Here is a 20,565-nt window from a genome sequence, read left to right as displayed (position 1 = left end):
ATGTATTTGGGTTCTTTCCAAATTTCCTCTTGTGATTGAGTTCTAGCTTCAGAGCATTGTGGTCTGAAAATATGCAGGGAATGATCCCAATCTTTTGATACCGGTTGAGACCTGATTTAGGACCGAGGATGTGATCTATTCTGGAGAATGTTCCATGGGCACTAGAGAAGAATGTGTATTCTGTTGCTTTGGGATGAAATGTTCTGAATATATCTGTGATATCCATCTGGTCCAGTGTGTCATTTAAGGCCTTTATTTTCTTGTTGATCTTTTGCTTGGATGATCTGTCCATTTCACTGAGGGGAGTGTTAAAGTCCCCTACTATTATTGTATGATTGGTGATGTGTTTCTTTGATATTGTTATTAATTGGTTTATATAGTTGGCTGCTCCCACGTTAGGGGCATAGATATTTAAAATTGTTAGATCTTCTTGTTGGACAGAGCCTTTGAGTATGATATAGTGTCCTTCCTCATCTCTTCTTATAGTCTTTGGCTTAAAATCTAATTGATCTGATAGAAGGATTGCCACTCCTGCTTTCTTCTGATGTCCATTAGCATGGTAAATTCTTTTCCACCCCCTCACTTTAAATCTGAAGGTGTCTTCGGGTTTAAAATGAGTTTCTTGTAGGCAACATATAGATGGGTTTTGTTTTTTTAATCCATTCTGATACCCTGTGTCTTTTGATTGGGGCATTTAGCCCATTCACATTCAGGGTAACTATTGAGAGATATGAATTTAGTGCCACTGTATTGCCTGTAAGGTGACTGTTATTGTATATTGTTTCTGTTCCTTTCTGATCTACTACTTTTAGGCTCTCTCTTTGCTTAGAGGACCCCTTTCAATATTTCCTGTAGAGCTGGTTTGGTGTTTGCAAATTCTTTCAGTTTTTGTTTGTCCTGGAAGCTTTTAATCTCTCCTTCTATTTTCAATGATAGACTAGCTGGATATAGTATTCTTGGCTGCATGTTTTTCTCGTTTAGTGCTCTGAATATATCATGCCAGTTCTTTCTGGCCTGCCAGGTCTCTGTGGATAAGTCCACTGCCAATCTAATATTTTTACCATTGTATGTTACAGACTTCTTTTCCCGGGCTGCTTTCAGGATTTTCTCTTTGTCACTAAGACTTGTAAATTTTACTATTAGGTGACGGGGTGTGGACCTATTCTTATTGATTTTGAGGGGGGGTTCTCTGAATCTCCCGGATTTTGATGCTTGTTCCCTTTGCCATATTGGGGAAATTCTCTCCAATAATTCTAATATACCTTCTGCTCCCCTCTCTCTTTCTTCTTCTTCTGGAATCCCAATTATTCTAATGTTGTTTCGTCTTATGGTGTCACTTATCTCTTGAATTCTCCCCTCGTGGTCCAGTAGCTGTTTGTCCCTCTTTTGCTCAGCTTCTTTATTCTCTGTCATTTGGTCTTCTATATCGCTAATTCTTTCTTCTGCCTCATTTATCCTAGCAGTGAGAGCCTCCATTTTTGATTGCACCTCATTAATAGCTTTTTTTATTTCAACTTGGTTAGATTTTAGTTCTTTTATTTCTCCAGAAAGGGCTTTTATATCTCCAGAGAGGGTGTCTCTAATACCTTCCATGCCTTTTTCGAGCCCGGCTAGAACCTTGAGAATCATCATTCTGAACTCTAGATCTGACATATTACCAATGTCTGTATTGATTAGGTCCCTAGCCTTTGGTACTGCCTCTTGTTCTTTTTTTTGTGGTGAATTTTTCCGCCTTGTCATTTTGTCCAGATCAGAGTATATGAAGGAACAAGTAAAATACTAAAAGGGTGGCAACAACCCCAGGAAAATATGCTTTAGCTAAATCAGAAGAGATCCCATATCGTGAGGCAGGGAAAGGGGATATAAAGAGGTTCAGAAAGAAAAAAAGAAAAAAAAAAAGAAAGAAAAAATAAAAAAGAAACACATAAAAAAAGAAAACCAATAATGAAAAAATATAAAAAGGAAAAAAATATATATATATTAAACTAGTTAAAAAACGTTAAAAAAAGAAAAGGGTAAAAGTTTAAAAAATTTAGCAGAAGAAGAGAAAAAAAATTGAAAAAGAAAAAAAAGTTAAATTAACTGCAAGTCTAAAGAATCATGGGGAGAAAGCCATGAGTTCCGTGCTTTGCTTTCTCCTCCTCTGGAATTCCGCTGCTCTCCTTGGTATTGAAACTGCGCTCCTTGGTAGGTGAACTTGGTCCTGGCTGGGTTTCTTGTTGATCTTCTGGGGGAGGGACCTGTTGTAGTGATTCTCAAGTGTCTTTGCCCCAGGCGGAGTTGCACCGCCCTTACCAGGGGCCAGGCTGAGTAATCCGCTCGGGTTTGCTTTCAGGAGCTTTTGTTCCTGAGCGCTCTCCGTAGAGTTCCGGAGGATGGGAATGAAGATGGCGGCCTCCCAGTCTCCGGCCCGGAGGAGCCGAGAGTCTGGGGCCCCATTCCTCAGTGCGCCCTCAGAGAACAGCGCCCAATTGCTCCCGTCACCCTGGCCTCCGGCCGCGCTCCGAGCTGACCGAGCCTGCTAGCGGTTCAAGGTAACCCCGAGCTGTGAGCTCACTCCTCGGCTCTGTCTCTGTAGCCGGCTTCCCCGTTCTAATACCTGTAAGCTCTGTGACACTCAGACACCCCCGATCCTTCTGTGACCCTGTGGGACCCGAGGCCACGCTGACCACGCGTGGGCTTCACCCCGGTTAAGCCTCTGGAGCGATGTCCCTCAGTGGAACAGACTTTTAAAAGTCCTAATTTTGTGCTCCGTTGCTCTGCCGCTTGCTGGGAGCCGGCCCCTCCCCCCGCGGTCTATCTTCCCGTCGCTTTGGATTCACTTCTCCGCCAGTCCTACCTTTCAAAAAGTGGTTGATTTTCTGTTTTAGAATTGCTGTTCTTCTTCTCTTCGATCTCCTGTTGGATTTGTAGGTGTTTGCAATCTTTAGATAAGCTATCTAGCTGATCTCCCGCTACCTGAAGTAGTCTCAGCCTGCTACTTCTCCGCCATCTTGACTCCTCCCTCTCTATCTCACCCATTTTACTCTGAATAATATTTCCAGTAGACTCTTTTCTCAATGAAAAACAAGTTGGGATACAAACAGGAAATTATTAAAATTAAAAGAACGGTACTTTTCACAAGTGCAAAATCCTGGAAACAAACTAAATGCTTGTCAACAGGAAAGGAGACAAACTGTCTCATATTTACACAGTGACACTGAACAATGTGAGTGACTCTTAGCCATATATGTTCAAAACAATACTAGGAATTTAACTACTTTTTTTTTTTTACAAAAAATAAATGAAAAGTAAAATAAAAAATTTAATTTTGTAAGGGATATATTTGGTTGAAAGAAAACTATATAAAAAGAGAAGCAAAAGGACAATGAACATAAGACTGAAGATGGTGATTATCACATTAAGGTGAGGCAAAAAGATGGAATAGAGAAGTAGAGAGCTAAACACAAATTAATATCAAGGTCTTAGCTTTCTTGTTGGATTGATGGTTCATACAGACTTGTTAAAATTTTAAAACAACTACAAACAAAAATAAATAAAAAGAGAGAGGGGGAAGCAGGCTCCCCTCTGAGCAAAGAGCCTGACGCGGGGCTCGATCCCAGGACCCTGGGATCATGACCTGAGCTGAAGGCAGAGGCTTTAACCCACTGAGCCACCCAGGTGCCCCAAGGTATTATATTTTTAAAGTTTCTTTATCTTCTAGAAATACATATTGAAATACTTACCAGTGAAATGATACGATGTCTAGGATTTGCTTCAAAATAACACAGAGGGTGGGGGGTGCCTGGGTGGCTCAGTGGGTTAAAGCCTCTGCCTTCAGCTCAGGTCATGATCCCAGGGTCCTGGGATGGAGCCCCACATCACATCAGGCTCTCTGCTCAGCAGGGAGCCTGATTCCCTTCCTTTCTCTCTGCCTGCCTCTCTGCCTACTTGTGATCTCTGTCTGTCAAATAAATAAATAAAATCTTCAAAAAAAATAAATAACACAGGAGAGGAAGGATAGGTGATAAATGACTAAAGACTGATTATGAGTTGATAGTTGTTGAACCTGGGGGTTGAGCTCAGTGTAGTTCATTATACTGAGTTTGTGAATTGTTTTATTATGTTTAAAATTTTCCTTAAGTTTAAGTTCGAGATGGATAGTGGTGACGGCTGTACACACTGCAATTGTACTTAATGCCAAAGAACTACACTTAAACATGGTTAAAATGGTAAAAAAAAATTTTTTTAATTTTTTAAAAAATAAAAAAAAAAATCTTTAATTAAAAACTGTACTTACATTAAATCCTGAAAGGTCAATGGCAAGGGCAGGTTTATCACCCTGTCCACCTTTAGGTGCAATCTGATTAAGCAGATGAAAATAGGCTCTTGAATCCTTCAAGGAAAGACATGAAATAGAATTTTTTAAATTAATAAAAGCATCATTTGATTTAGGAAAATAGTACTCAAACTGAAGAAATTGTCCCCGTCTTAAAGAATGGAATAACTTAGTAACTTCTTACCAACAGGCTCCTGAATGCACTATGCTGGTATCACACCTCACAGCTTCTAGCAACACCATTCCCTATACCTGGAATATCTTTCCTCACCTTTTCATTTATCTGTACTCCCAAGCATCCATTAAGATTAGGGCAAGATATCAAATAAAGGGCTAGTATCCAAAATATATAAAGAACTTATCAAACTCAACACCCAAAGAACAAATAATCCAATCAAGAAATGGGCAGGGGACATGAACAGGTATTTCTGCAAAGAAGACATCCAGATGGCCAACAGACACATGAAAAAATGCTCAAAATCACTCGGCATCAGGGAAATACAAATCAAAACCACAATGAGATACCACCTCACACCAGTCAGAATGGCTAAAATTAACAAGCCAGGAAACGACAGATATTGGTAAGGATGCAGAGAAAGGGGAACCCTCCTACACTGTTGGTGGGAAGACAAGCTGGTGCAGCCACTCTGGAAAACAGCATGGAGGTTCCTCAAAAAGTTGAAAATAGAACTACCCTATGACCTAGCAATTACACTACTGGGTATTCACCCTAAAGAAACAAATGTAGTGATCCGAAGGGGCACGTGCACCCGAAAGTTTATAGCAGCAATGTCCACAATAGCCAAACTATGGAAAGAGCCTAGATGTCCATCAACAGATGAATGGATAAAGAAGATGTGGTGTATATATACACAATGGAATACTATGCAGCCATCAAAAGAAATGAAATCTTGCCATTTGCAAGGACGTGGATGGAACTAGAGGGTATTATGCTGAGTGAAATAAGTCAATCAGAGAAAGACAATTAGCATATGATCTCCCTGATATGAGGAATTTGAGAGGCAGAGTGAGGGTTTTGGAGGTAGGGAAGGAAAAAATGAAACAAGATGGGATAGGGAGGGAGACAAACCATAAGAGACTCTTAATCTCATGAAACAAACTGAGTGTTGCCAGGGGGAGGGGGTTATGTAGAGGGTGGCTGGATTATGGACATTGGGGAGGGTATGTGAAATGTTGAGTTCTATGAAGTGTGTAAGCCTGACAATTCATAGACCTGTACCCCTGGGGTAAATAATACATTATATGTTAATAAAAATAATTAATTTAAAAAAAGATGAGGGTCAAGTACTATCTTCTGGAAGCCTTCCCCCATTTAACTCAGACTGGCCCTATGACTTGTTCGGAACAACAGAATGCCGGGCAAGTGAGGTACTGGGGCTTCCAAGACCAAGCCCTAGGAGCTTCTGCTTCCTCCCTCTTGAAGTGAGTCTCCATGGAGGACGTCCAGCTATCTGAAATGATCAAGCTATGAGGAAGCACTAGCTAGCCACATGGAAAGGCCTCCTGGAGACTCTGTGAGGCACTAGACATGGGAGTGGGGCCCTTGTGCACCCACCCTCCAGACCAGCCCAACTGACAGCTGAATGTAAGTGACTTAGTGATCCCAAACAAACGCATCTGAAACAGAACCACTTAACCAAGCTGCATTAACTCACAGAATCATGAGAAACGATATTGTCATTTTAAGCTATTAAGTTCTGAGTGGCTTGTTATATAGCAATAGATAAATGAATTATCCATCTCCTAGATGTTTATCTCCCTGTATAACTGGTCAGCTTCTCAAGAGCTAAATCTTCACATCCCCTACACCTGGCATACGACCCCATAGGAGGGGTTTAATAAGTATTTGATGAACTGAATTTTAAAGTAAGAGAGCCCCCCAAAATATATATTTAAATGAGCATATAATAGCTGAAAGCAGAGAAATATAACGTCTCTTCAAAGAGATTGTCATCTAAGCCCATTATGACAAGAACATAGTCTGACTGAAGGGGTTAATATATCTAGAGAGAAAATACAAATAAATGCCAATGCTGATTAGTCTGGGTGGGGAAAAAAGCATAGAGAAGAGGGAGTCACAGGGACCAAGCATGCCAGTGCATGTCTAGGGAGTGACCATGGGAGAACTATTAGGCACATTGAACGTCACAGGCTCCTTGACAAGCTCTTCTGATAGGGAGGGAAGTATTTCAAGCCATTTTGGTTGAGAATCATACCTAAAGAATTCCTTTTGTCTACTGATTCCCTGTGCCCTCAGATATCTGGTCTCCTGTTAGTTATTGGCAAAGTGGGAGTAAGAGTGTTGAACTGGTCAGGCCCACAACGACCTCTAGTCCAGTGAACAGACGAATTCTCAGTCCAAATTAATAGACTGACATCCTCATTATAATTTAATCTCTCTGTGGCATATAAAATGGGAAGGAATGCTTTAATCTAGCTAGGGCTAGTATCTCCTCACAGCCAAGCTATATTTCTTCTTAAATACCAGTAAACCAGTTTTTCTTTATCGCAAAAGGAGATTTTGTCCTTTCTATATTTTTTAAGTCTTTATTTGAATTGCAGTTAGCTAATACACACTGTAATGCTAGTTTCCAGCGTACAATACAGCGTGATTCAGCACTTCCAAACAACAGCTGGTGCTCAACACTGTTTAATCCCCATCACCTATTTCACCCATCCCCCCATCCACCTCCCTTCTGGTAACCAGCCATTTAAACCAGTTCTTTTTTAAATAAAAAGATTTTGCAATTATAATCGGAAGATCCACCTCAGAGAGAGAAATGCAAAATTTCATTTTTCTACACTTTGGCATTATGCATTAAACTTCAGTTTGAAATTAATTTTGAACTTTTTTTTTACATTCTACATCCTTCTTTCATATCACAGTTATGAACATTAAAATATAAACCTTAATGTCTTGGCTGAAGTTTTTGATGTTGTGCCATCCTGCATTGGTCAGATGGTAGTTCACCCATCGCAGCAGTAATTCCTCTGGAGAAAGCTTCATCAGCTCTTCTAGATCCTCACCTTCATTTAGCAGTGCAATCAGAGCTGAAAGGAAAACAATGAAATATAAATTCTTCCCAGAGTAGGTATATGTTAATGAAAAGCAAATATTTTTGATGATCTTACCTTCATTCCTGGAAATCTCAATATCAGCCAAAAGACCAACTTTGATGATCTGCCAGAGAAGTCCCAAGACCAAGTGAGGTTTTCCTTCTTTGAGATCCTGGGCACCAATGTTGACCACTCTACAACCAATGGCTGAGGCAGAATTCAGGGCTAGGTTTAAGTTTTCCTGAATTGCCACAAAGAAAATTACCTGTGAGAAAGTACTTTCCAAAGTCTTACTGACAAGTTGCGAAGGTAAATAAGAAGCAACAGATTGTGAGAATTCAGATTTTGAAACATAAGTAGTATTTATACAAGCAAAATACTACTCAAAAAAAAAAAACAAACACAACCCCATGGTTTTAACCAGCACTTTTACTACTTGATCTCATTCCCTTGCTTTCACAGTTACTATATGTCATTTTCATCCCTTCGTATTTCTCTTCTTTTGTACATCATGATACTACATAAACCCATCATCATGAGGTAAAAAAACTATATTATCACAACTTTACAATCTTTTACAAATGAATGAGGCTTCTTTTGGATAAAGTTTCATGGGAAACTGGTAGTATTCTAGCCAATCTATTCCCAGAGCTCTAAAATTACTAAAAACAAGACAGATTTAATATCCACGGTAACACTTTGCTCCTTCCCAGAGATCTTTTTTCATTCTACATTAGTATACTCTTTCAAGCCTCCTAAAGATCTACACTATTACCACCTACTCATATTGGAAAAATGTCATCTCTAAAAATAAAATTGTAAAAGTTTTAGCTCCCTCAGACCCATCCTGTAGTTATTGCAAAACAGTTACAGAATATTTTTTCCTTATTTTCTTTAATGCACTGCATACACACATTAAAAGTAAAACCAGACAATAAGTTTGTACAGCACTGATAAATGCTGCATTTCAGAGTCAGTGCCATAAAAATTTATGTGACACATATATCCTAAAATAAGACATATGAATATTTTCAACATTCTAGACATTAAGCAAAGCATCTTGACACAAGAGGTGAAAGAAAATAAACCTATGGCAATTGCAATCAGAAATGGGCTTCTTCAAGAATGGTAGTTTCTGCTAGGAATATGCAATAGCGGGAGACAAGAAAGCCATGTTAGTCAACATCCAATTCATACTTTTCAAAGATACAGGAAATGGGAGTACCTTTGGGTACTCCAGCACTCACCACCGCACTAAGGTTGTAGCTTCCTTATAAAAGAGGCTTAAAAACTTTAGCAAAATTAAGGATTATATTTGTCAAGAGAAGGGAGGGATCACTGGGAATCATATCCTGGTTCTGCCACCGAGTAACCTCTCAGTGCTTCAGTTTTCTCATCTGTAAAACTGTAGTATCCACCGTATTTTAAAGGTGCCAGGGGGCGCCTGGGTGGCTCAGTGGGTTAAGCCACTGCCTTCGGCTCGGGTCATGATCTCAGGGTCCTGGGATCGAGCCCCACATCGGGCTCTCTGCTCGTCAGGGAGCCTGCTTCTCCCTTTCTCTCTCTGCCTGCCTCTCTGCCTACTTGTGATCCCTCTCTGTCCAAAAAAAAAAAAAAAAAATCTTCAAAGGTGCCAGGAAAATTCAGAGATAATTCATGCAGTTGTTTACAACAGTGACTGCCACAGTAAGTACTAAGTATCTGTTGATACCTGGCCCTGCTCTAGAGATTTTGAGGGGTGACTATTTTATAATGTGGTGACTATAGACTCCTGCACTTTAACAAGACCTGAACAGAGAAGCTGACTACAGAACAATATAGCGAAAAAGAATAGTTCAAATTCTATGAAATAGTAAAATATGGGGTAAAACTATACAGTACTCTTATTTTCACCAAGAACAACAGCATCAAGAAAATAATCATTAATAAAAGCAGCTCAATGATTACAATAATATAACCTGAATACTAGTATCTTAAGTAAAGTTCGTCCAAAGCACTCTGAACAGTGTTTGTTTGCTTGTCTGTTTTAAGTGGCTTCCACGCTGGGGCTTGAATCCACAACACCAAGATTAAGACCTGAGCTAAGATCAAGTTAGATGCTTACCCAACAGAGCCACCCTGGCACCCTCATTCAAAGCACTTTGAATCTTTATTTCATTCAGTACAAAATACAGATGAATTTTTATTTAATAAAACCTAGCTTTTATAGGCAACTGAAATTATGTTAAATCTGACGTTCTACATGAGTGCACCTTGAAGGCATTATGCTAAGTGAAATAAGTCAGACAGACAAAGATAAATATTCTATGACCTCACTCATATGTGAAATGTAAAACAAAACAAAGCAAAAATTACCAAACTCATAGAAAAAGAGATCAGACTTGGGGTTACCAGAGGCAAAGAGTGGGAGGAGGAAAACCTGGAGGAAGGTGGTCAAAAGATACAAACTTGCAGTTTTAAGATAATTAAGTACTAGAGATGTCATGTACAACAAGATGACTAGCTAATACTGCTATCTGGTATGTAGCAAAGGTGTTAAGAGAGTAAGTCCTATGAGTTCTCATCACAAGGAGAAAATTTTTGTCCTTTTTCTCTTTTTTTTTCTCTTTTCTTTTTATTGTACCAAAATAAGAAGGTGCATGTTAGCTGAACCTATTGTAATAATCATTTCACAATATATGCAAATCAAACCATCACACTGTATGCCTTAAACTTACACAGTGAAATATGTCAATTATTTCTCAGTACAATTTCGGAGTAAAAAAAGTTTTACCCGGGCCTGAGAACCCACTAATAAAGGCCTTACATTTTAGAACACAGTAACATGATTATTAGCAAAGGGCAAATACTTACAGAAATAGTGAAAGGGGTGAGCTTTTTCTTATTAATGGCTCTTTCATCGATTGTATCTGGTTCAGATAAGTTGATCATTTTGCTACAGAGAAAATGGCAATTATTAAGCTTAAGACTCCCAGTTTAAGATAAATTATTTAAGCTAAATTATTTAAAACTTTTTAGTTTGTTTTTGCAAGTAGACAAAACAGTTATAACAATCCACCTCTTTAAAATATACTGTGATTCATGTCAGGGACTTACTTTTTAAAATCTAAGAAATATTCCGTAACCTAAAACAAATCCATCACTCATTCCAATAGTAATCTTAGCGTTTCCTCATAATATTTTTAAACTATCTTGCATTTTCTTTATGTGAGTCCTGTCTCTATTTAATGATCATCAACATTCAGCAGTCTGAAATGTAAAACAAACTCTCAAGAATCCACGTTCCATAAAGTAGCAGCAACAGTGTCAAAATTACTGTTGTTGCAGAAAGAGCCAGACACATGGGCTTTCTAAAATTTCAATACCACAAACATTTTAAGAGAAATTGCTATAAAATTTATCTCCAAATTTTAGAACATATCTTATATTTTAAAATAAAGATAGGAAAATACCAATTCAATTCGTAATAGGAATTTACTCTGAAGATCAGAGAAAGAGATTAGAACTGTAGGTGGAAGTCAAGGTATATTTTACATGTTACTTAAAAACTAATATCCTGTACTTGTGAGTAGGTTGGAGCTTTTTTTTCTTTTTAAGTAAAAACACAGAAAAAAAGACTGAAAGAAACATGCCAGAACATTAATAATAGCTAATTATGGGTAATAAGAATATTTGTGATACTTGTTCTTATTTGTAATTTTTCTAAAAAAAAAAAAAAAAAAAAAAGACACCTGCTTTGTACAAAGAAATATACTGGGACTATAGTACACACCACAGACAAAGACATGCTCCTAAAGAGTTTACAGGCTAGTGAGCAGAAACATACTGAAAGGAGCCAAGGGTATGACAAGACTGATTTTAAGCATTAATTTCATTTAAGCAAAATGAGATATATCTTTCCCTTACATTTCCTCATGTCCCCGTCCCAGTCAATAATTCCTTATTGAAAGTGAAAAAAGAAACCCTGTGAACATTTTTAAATACATCAGAGGAATAACTCAAAACTGGCCTGAAATCAATAAGCAAATAGAAAAGGCATCAGAGGGGCGCCTGGGTGGCTCAGTGGTTAAAGCCTCTGCTTTCGGCTCAGGTCATGATCTCAGGGTCCTAGAATTGAGTCCCACATTAGGCTCTCTGCTCAGCAGGGAGTCTGCCTCCTCCTCCTGTCTCTCTCTGCCTGCCTCTCTGCCTACTTGTGATCTGTCAAATAAATTAAAAAAAATATTTAAAAAAAAAAAAAAGAAAGAAAAGAAAAGGCATCAGAAAACTAAGAGATTGCATTTGGAGAAAAATTTTGGAAAGCGCCCTGTACTTAATTTTCCATGCAATATAAATTCTTCAGTACCTATATAGCTACTCATTCCCTAAGTGGTAGTTTTTACTGAATGCTCATCAATGGGAAGAGGAAGAACATATTCTCCTTAACCTAATGTTCAACTCACCAAAGAAGGATACCATCTACAAGTGATTTGAAAAGGCTGCCATCACTGGGATTCATGGGTAAGAGATGCTTACAGTCAGGGTCATCCGCCAGGGCTTTGTTGATCCAGTTAACAAAAGCTACTTTTTCTTCCTCTGAAAAGAGAAAATCTTCATCAGCAAACCAAATTTCACAAAATTAACCACACTACAGAGACATACTATTTAATTTCTGTTCAAAGATAATAAATGGTTATTATTAAAACTCTGCTTTAATAATACTACCAGGTTTAAGAGGGCGTAAGGATTTAAGGAGAAAGGGGAATTCGTTCCATTTTTTCACCTGATGTTTTAGGAGACAGTACGGTACACAGCTTAAATGATCACAGTAAGTATTCAATTTGATTCTAAAATCCTTACTAAAATATATTGCTTCTGAAAGCTAATCAATCAGAAGCCAACCATGAGAGGTCAGATCAGGCACACAGGATTTAAAAATACAAGCATCAGGGGGCGCCTGGGTGGCTCAGCATGTTAAAGCCTCTGCCTTCAGCTCGGGTCATGATCCCGGGGTCCTGGGATCGAGCCCCGCGTCGGGCTCCCTGCTCAGCGGGGAGCCTGCATCCCTCCTCTCTCTCTGCCTGCCTCTCTGCCCACCTGTGATCTCTGTCAAATAAATAAAGAAATTCTTTAAAAAAAAAAACAAAAAAACAAGCATCAGGAGCTCCTGGGTGGTTAAAGACTCTGCCTTCGGCTCAGGTCATGATCCCAGAGTGCTGGGATGGAGCCCCACATCGGGCTCTCTGCTCAGCGAGAAACCTGCTTCTCTTCCCCTCTCTCTCTGCCTGCCTCTCTGCCTACTTATGATCTCTGTCTGTTAAATAAATAATTTTTTTAAATATTTTTAGAAAATTTTAAAAAAATACAAGCATCAGATTTCCACAGCAGTAAATTCCACAACCCCCACCAAAATGTACGGAGTTGTGATTTGGGGCTTGTAACAGAAATACTAATTTCAGTCAAGAGCTATCTGAATGAATGAAGCACCTCCATTTCTGTGGAATTTCTACTACAAGAAGACTGATAAAAATCTAGATACCAGCTCTACTCTCAGCCACCTGCATCCTCAACTTCTCAATACATGGTTTCTGGTGTGGGTACATTGATCTTTAGGCTGAAAAAGTTGTTGAGCTAAGCAGTTGGGAAAATAGAAAGAAACTTAAAAGAAAAATGTTCCATGGCTTTATTATTACTCTGTAAATATAAAAATCATTTAACAACCCAAATCTTCAAAGAAAATAATTCCCATTTCTATCACAGAGTAGCATATAGTGAGCCAATCTGCCCCAATTCCTAGAATTAAGTAATTTTATAAGGGCATATTTGACAGGCACTCCCATCACAAATGTAAGCCATCACATAGACACACACACACATACAATATCAAAAAGACACATTTACTAATATTTATCTTTTGTACATATCATAATCTGCCTTTTTAACTTCTTGCTTCACCAAACACACCTACTCAGAGATTTAGAATCTAGGGATTTAAAGGTCACTAGGATATTGTACCTACCATCAGGGACTTCTTAGTGTAATGATAAAAAAAGATATACAAAGAAACCCAAAATAAAGGAAATAAACAGACCATAAGAGATATAAGCAGGTTTTAGAGAATTTAAAGAACAAAAGAATCACTTCCAGTTGTGGAGTGGTCAAGAAAAGGCTTTATGGAGAAGGTAAAATTTGTTTGATTGTTTTTTAAGATTTTATTTACTTATTTGAGAGAGAGGGGAGGAGCAGATGGACAAGCAGACTCCCCACTGAGCAGGGAGCCCCAAGCAAGGCTGAATCCCAAGACCATGAGATCATAACCTGAGCTAAAGGCAGACACTTAACCAACTGAGCCATCCAGCTGCCCTGAGAAGGTACAATCTGAATGACAGATTTTTTTTTTTTTTTGAATGACAGATTTTTAAGATGTGGAGAAAAAGGAAAGATGTTCCAGGTATAGGAACCAGGAATGAGATAATATTTCACAACCACTAGGATGGCCATAATAAACAAAAGGGACAACAACAACTGTTGATGAGAATATAAAGAATTTGGACTTGCAAACATTGCTGGGGGGGATGCAAAATCGTACAACCACTTTGAAAAACAGTTTGGCAGTTTTTAAAAATATTAAACACAGAGTTACGAAAAGCCCTAGCAATTCTACTCCTAAGTATATACCTAAGATAAGTTAAAAGCTATGTTCACACAAAAATGTATACCAAAGTGCTCATACAGCAGTATTAAGAATATTCAAGACAACCCAAATGTCTATCAGCTGATGAAAGAATAAGCAAAATGTGATGCTATCTATAGAAGAAAATAGTGTAAGGCAATAAAAAGAATGCAGTACAATATATATCACAAGAGGTAATCCTTGCAAATGTTATGCCAGTGAGGGAGCCAGTCAAGTGAAACGCCACTGCTCTAATGATTTCATTTACAGGAAATTTCCACAAGAGGCAAATCTATAGAAATAGGAAGTAGATCACTGGTTGCCAGAGGCTGCAGGAAGGGAGAAATTGGGAGGGTCTGCTAATGAGCATGGTGTTTCTCTTTAGGGTAATGAAAGTATTCCAAAATTAGACGGTGGTGATGACCATACAACTCTGTGAATATACTAAAAATCACTGAACTGTACATTTTTAAAGGGTGAATATCATGACATCTCAATTATATCTCAATAAAGCTGCTCTTTTTTAAAAAGCTATTAAATGGGGGCACCTGGGTGGCTCAGTGGGTTGAGCCTCTGCCTTCTGCTCAGGTCATGATCTTAGGGTCCTGAGACTGAGCCCCGCATTAGGCTCTCTGTTCCATGGGGAACCCGCTTCTCCCTCTTTCTCTGCCTAACTCTCTGCTTACTTGTGATCTCTGTCAAATAAGTAAAATCTTTAAAAAAAAAAGCTATTAAATGTTCCATACCTCATTCTAGATAATAGTTACATGGGTAACGATTTACACATTTACATATTCATGTATTAAAAAGTCATCAAGCCACACACTTAAAAATAGTACACTTTATGTTCTTATTGTGTGCATCTTATACTCCAACAAATCAGTAAAAAAAGAAGAATCTATGGTGACAGATATCAGAAAAATGGTCCCCTCTGGGAAGAAATAGTTACCGTTCAAGGCATGAAGGAGCAATTGAGGGTGATGAAATATTTTCTCTTGATCTGGTGGTATCTACATGGATGTAGGTACAGGATGTTGACACATGTAAAAATTCCTTGAGCTGTACAGTTAAGAATTATAACACTTTGCTAAATGCATATTATATCTCAATAAAAAGATTTAAAAATTGAAGAAGACGTTTCATTAGAATGGGTAGGCAGAAATGGAGTTAAGGAGTGAACCCCTTTCAAAAAATGAAGGTAGCAGTTATAGTTCACTGCCTTTACCACACTTCTCTGGGGGAAAAGAGTAGAAAAAACTTAAAATGGGTGGGAGAAGTGTGAGTATACTGTTACAGAAAAATCCAGTTGAAAGAAAGAGAATCAAGAGGATAATTAACAGATTCAGATCTCAAAGGAAAAGGGGGAAAAGGTTACAGTGAAATCAATAATTTAAAAAGCACAGTTCAGGGATGTCATGATTCCAGGGTTCTTGGATTGAGCCCCCTCTCGAGCTCCCTGCTCAATGGGGAGTCTGCTTCTCTCTCTCCCTCTGCCCCTCCCCCTGCTTATTCTCCCTCTCTCTCTCTCTGCCTCTCTCAAACAAATAAATAAAATATTTTAAAATAAAATAAAAATCAAGTTCTACTTATTTTAATATAAGCAAAATGAACTTGACCAAAGCTTCTCAAACATCTTGACCACAAAAAGTAAAAGGTAAGCTTAACATGGTAAGACCTCTCATCTTAAGAGTTAACGTGACTCTGGATTTCCCATTGGGCAACGTTCCAATGATTCTATCAGATCTAGCAAATCAGATTCTGTGCTCTCTAGTCACCTAGTTGCTTGATAAAAGAGGATTCAGGAATCTCAGCTCCTGGAAAATATAAGGGAAATATCCTTGAAATAAACCTCTCCAAAATTCCTAGGTCAGGTCTACCCAACTCACCAGTCAGGATGAAAAATCCATTCAGAGTTCATGAATGAACATATTCAATGCCGAAATATAAACAATTTCTATTTTGTTGTTTCTAATCTCCTTGTGCGCTGTGCCTGACACATGGTAGGAAATCATCGATTTCACTGATTCTATGATTTTTCATCCTGACACCTCTGAAATTGAGATGCATTTCAAATTTGACGGCACACTATAGTTTAGTCTGATTTTCCCTCAATGGTACATAAAACAAGAGTATGAATTACAAATGAATGGCATCTTAGATTTGATGAAATATCACACTTAGTGAATGAATCAGTGACTGAAAGGTCAAATTTAATTGGCAGGTTACCTGCGTAAGAATGCTGTGTGCCCTCACTGGAAATGGATGAGGTTCCTCCAATAGCAGTAATTCCTTCTCTCTTATTAATTATTTTGCGGAATGTCCTGCTGATGTGTTTGCTTTTTAACTCTTGTATCAGCTGGAATGGAATATAAGTAAAATTGAACCTTGACCAGTCATAAAAAACCTTACAATGTGACGGATAATTATTTAGACTTCTTTATTTGGAATGACATCAAAAGAAATCCTAATCAGGTACTCTCACCATTATTGGTTAGCTCTCGTGTCATTTTACCCAGAGTACAAAATGTACAAACATTTGCACCCCAAACACTAGAAGAAATTTTGTTATAATTAAGCTTAAATTAAATACACTGAAATTATTCTCCTGTGCTTGCCACAACATTTTGTTGTGCCTTTTGAAAACTAAAGAATAACTCACTACATGACAAAGATTTTTAATGATTTAATGAGGATTATTTGCCTGTCTGAGCATTGCAAACGTATGTATGTGTTAAAATCAGTAAGTCAGATATTGTAGGAAATAAGAGAGGCTTGGAGAAATACTCTCTTTCAATCACTCTCATGATTGGCCAGACCGAATTTAATCAGTACTCCAAGCAGCAGCCAGAGTGCATTTTTAAAATTTTGAATCTGATCATGTGACTTCACACTGTCTTCTTCCTACATCACTGGCTTCCTATTGCTCTTATGATAAAAATGAAAATCCTGCAAGACCCCGCATGACCTGACCCCAACTTACTTCCCTAGCTGCATTCCATACCCTTACCATCTCGCCCTATCCACACTCAGCATTTTTCCAAGTGCTTGAGAAGATCTACCATCCCTAAAGCCACACAGAGCCTCTACAATAGGCTGTCACTTCCACTGGCCTCGCACATCATTCAGTTCCTCCTCTCAACCCCTTTGATCTGTTGAACATCTTTCTTTGGATCTCAGCTCAGTCTTCACAGCTCCCAGGACATGTTCCCTGAGTCCCTGGGTTCTCCAGCCTCACCACCAAGTTCTATTTCCATATGACACATACAGTCATGGTTGTGGTGCTAGAAGAAGTGACAGCCCTTGCTCAGTGGGCAGGTGGCAAAGGCAATGTGGCCAAGTCATCCCTCTTAGCCAGTGAGTCTGAAATACATGATATTCAATATTCAGTTCTACAACCTGTTTTTCTTTTGTTGGTTGAGTCATGTATTATTCTTCATCCTGTTCAGTTCCCTGAGCCTTGAGGTACTTTAATAATGAAACAATGCTATCATAGCTAGCACCAAAATTTACCTGGTGGCATTTGCTAAAACTGAAGGTCTAACTTATCACAAGGAAATAACCAGTTTCTAGGAAGTATAGCTCCCATACCTTAGCTATGTCAGTCACAAAAAAATATTCCATTTCTCAAGACCAAGTACTGAGACATTAAAACATTCTGTACACAGATAGTCAATAAGCACTGAACTCAACTGTAGTTTTATTAGCACGTGAGCTATGACTGCCAAAACCTGACTTCCAACAACTTGAGAATAATTTTTCCCTTTCTTTTATGAATTATTTGTGGACACTGTTGTTACCATCACCATCATCATTATAAAGCAGTGCTTTTTTCTGGTCTCTACAGCCAGATTTAACCAAAGAGAGTGATGGCATTATTAAAATTCTGCTCAAAGCAAAAAGATCAGTAACCAGGAGAGGAAGGGATTACTTACTGACACAAACTCTTGAAAATTGATTTTGCCATCTTTGTTGTTGTCAGCAACTGCTAGAATTTTCTCCACAATCTCGCGCACCTTGTACCCAGGCAGAGGAAGGCTCGCTTCCTTAAACAGGTCCTGAAGTTCATAGTCACTAACATATCCACTGTTGTCAATATCTGTAAAGATAAATTATGAGCTGTCAACTATCACTTGCACTCTTCATCAGAGGTGCGCACCCTGCAGGCCTCATGGGAGATTCACAGGCAGGTAGAAACTTTCCAGTTTGTTCCACAAGTTGCAGTCACCTTTTCTCTTATATCTGAACTGTACAAGGTAGTCTATGCACTTTATCAAAAATCTCATATTGAGATGGACTTTATCCACACAGATTTAGAACTCCATGAGTATTTTAAGTACATAGCATGAACGTTGCTCTGGCAGATGAAAAACTCGGGCTTAGCATATGACTAAATTGCAAAGCACTAAGCATGGACAAATCTCAGATACCTAGAAGAAACAGCAGCAACGGTCATGAGGGAACACCCACCCAAATTTTAACTTCTTCACAGAACTTACAAAATGGATCTGTAGGTCTCACATTCTGTATAAAATATGTGCATCATGTTTGTGTATTAAATACAATAAGGTATTTCTGCTATACATTTCACTCGGTGGCAGTTCTGTTTCATTTGTCAATAATTCATTGCTTCTTCATTATGTATTTATGATACCATTATGTAGGCTGAATCATGTTTGATGTCAATTTGACATTAAGTGTTCAAGAAATAATTTCACACCTGTATTTGGACTTTTGAAAACAGGTTTCCAGGCATTTTCATGTTATCACTGAGGTGCCCTTCCCAAGGTTTTCCCTGGAGATTAGATATCACTTCTTGACACAGAACAAAGGCAACACAAAATACTCCCGACCAGAGTTGGCAACAGAGCTCTGGACTGTTTGGTTAGTTGCCTGGATCCACCTTATTATATAGGCTTTCTTGACTCATCTGCTAATAGTTGCTTTGTTTCCTCTATTTCACTTTTTCCTCTCCATAAAAGAGCCATCCTCACTATAACTCACTTAATGATAAAGACAGAAACTTTCCTTTTAAACTCTTGTACACAAGTTTTAGAATTAACAGTTTAGAACAATGGAAAATTTCTCAACTAGAATCTACCAATAACTAAAATATTGCTATAACCTCAAAAGTCAGTCAGAAACCTTGATATTGCAATAATAATATTATTTTCTCTGAACTTAGAGCAAAATATCATTATTTAATACATCACAAGTTTGGAAATGTATAATTCTGAAATAGGCAAATAAACTAGCTGGCTTACTTCTTTACCAGCACTATGGCAGAGAGTATTTAAAAATAAACACAATTAAAAAAATAAATAAAATAAACAAGATTGAGGGGCGTCTGGATGGCTCAGTTGGTTAAGTGTCCAAATCTTGATTTTGGCTCAGGTCATGATCTTTGGTCATGAGACTGAGTCCTGCATCTGGCTCCTTACTGGGCATGGAGCTTGCCTAAGATTTTCTCTCTCCCTCTTCCTCTGCCCATCTCCCCCACCCTCACAGGCAAGATTGAGGAAAAGTTGTTTACTTACTAACTGTCATGCTATACTAACAAGAATACTTAGGAGCTAGAGCTCTGAAGATGAATAAGTCTGTGTGCTTAAATCCCAGCTCCATTCCTATGGCCTCTGTCATTTGGGTATGATGTGACAAAAAATAATAAACACCATTTAATAAGCACATATTCTGTGCCACGTGATTTGTTAAGAACTTATCTCACAAAATCCTATAACAACCTTGAGGTAGTTAATAATATAATTCTTATTTTAAAGATGAGAAAATCAAGGCTTAGGTTAAATTATCATAAAGATTATACTTTAAAAAGAAACAAGACTTTCTTATAATTCAACAAAAATAAATAACTTGATTAAAAAGTGGGCAGAAGAAATAGACACTGAACAGGAATGAAGAGACATTTTTCCAAAGAAGTTATACAAATGTTCAATACACATATGAAAAGATGCTCAATGTCACAAAACATTAGGGAAATGTAAATCAAAAAACCACAATGAGATACTGCTTCACACTTTGATGGCTATTACAAATAAAAAATTTTTTTAACAGAAAATAATAAGTGTTGACAAGGATTTGAAGAAATCGAAACCCTTATGCATTACTGACAGTACTGTAAGATGTGAAGCCACCACAGAAAACAGCATGATGGTTCCTCGAAAGATTAAACTTATAATTACCATAATATCCAGCAATACCACTTCTATATACACAAAATAACTGAAAGCAGAAATGTGAACAGATATTTGTATACTCATGTTCATAGCAACATTATTCACAATAGCAGAAAGGTAGAAACAACTCAGGTGTCCTTCGACAGATGAATGGATCAACCAAATGTGATGTAGACATAAAACAGAATGTTGTACAAGATGAGGAGTTGATATTTTTAATGGGTTTGGGAAGATAAAAAAGTTCTAGAGATAGTGGTATGGTTGCATAATAACATGAATATATGTAATGTCACTGAACTGTATACTTAAAAGTTACTAAAACAGTAAGT

The 20,565-nt window shown here is 38.0% G+C and overlaps 1 protein-coding gene across 4 annotated transcripts in view; it reads right to left on the bottom strand.

The window, feature by feature from the left end:
* The window catches only part of PLS1 (plastin 1), a 119,751-nt gene that overhangs the window by 34,789 nt on the left and 64,397 nt on the right, over positions 1-20,565 (bottom strand). For all 4 annotated transcript variants that reach the window (XM_032852406.1, XM_032852409.1, XM_032852408.1 and 1 more), the window contains 7 exons: positions 17,981-18,144; positions 16,275-16,404; positions 11,839-11,971; positions 10,250-10,331; positions 7,472-7,637; positions 7,248-7,390; positions 4,280-4,375 (listed from right to left, as the gene is read on the bottom strand). In XM_032852406.1, the coding sequence (XP_032708297.1) occupies positions 4,280-4,375; positions 7,248-7,390; positions 7,472-7,637; positions 10,250-10,331; positions 11,839-11,971; positions 16,275-16,404; positions 17,981-18,144 (914 nt within the window). The remainder of the gene's footprint in view (positions 1-4,279; positions 4,376-7,247; positions 7,391-7,471; positions 7,638-10,249; positions 10,332-11,838; positions 11,972-16,274; positions 16,405-17,980; positions 18,145-20,565) is intronic.

Source organism: Lontra canadensis, unplaced genomic scaffold (assembly GCF_010015895.1).
Source record: "Lontra canadensis isolate GAN:19392208 unplaced genomic scaffold, GSC_riverotter_1.0 scaffold6, whole genome shotgun sequence".
Classification (NCBI taxonomy): Eukaryota; Metazoa; Chordata; class Mammalia; order Carnivora; family Mustelidae; genus Lontra; species Lontra canadensis.
This window is presented reverse-complemented; position numbering and strand designations above follow the sequence as displayed.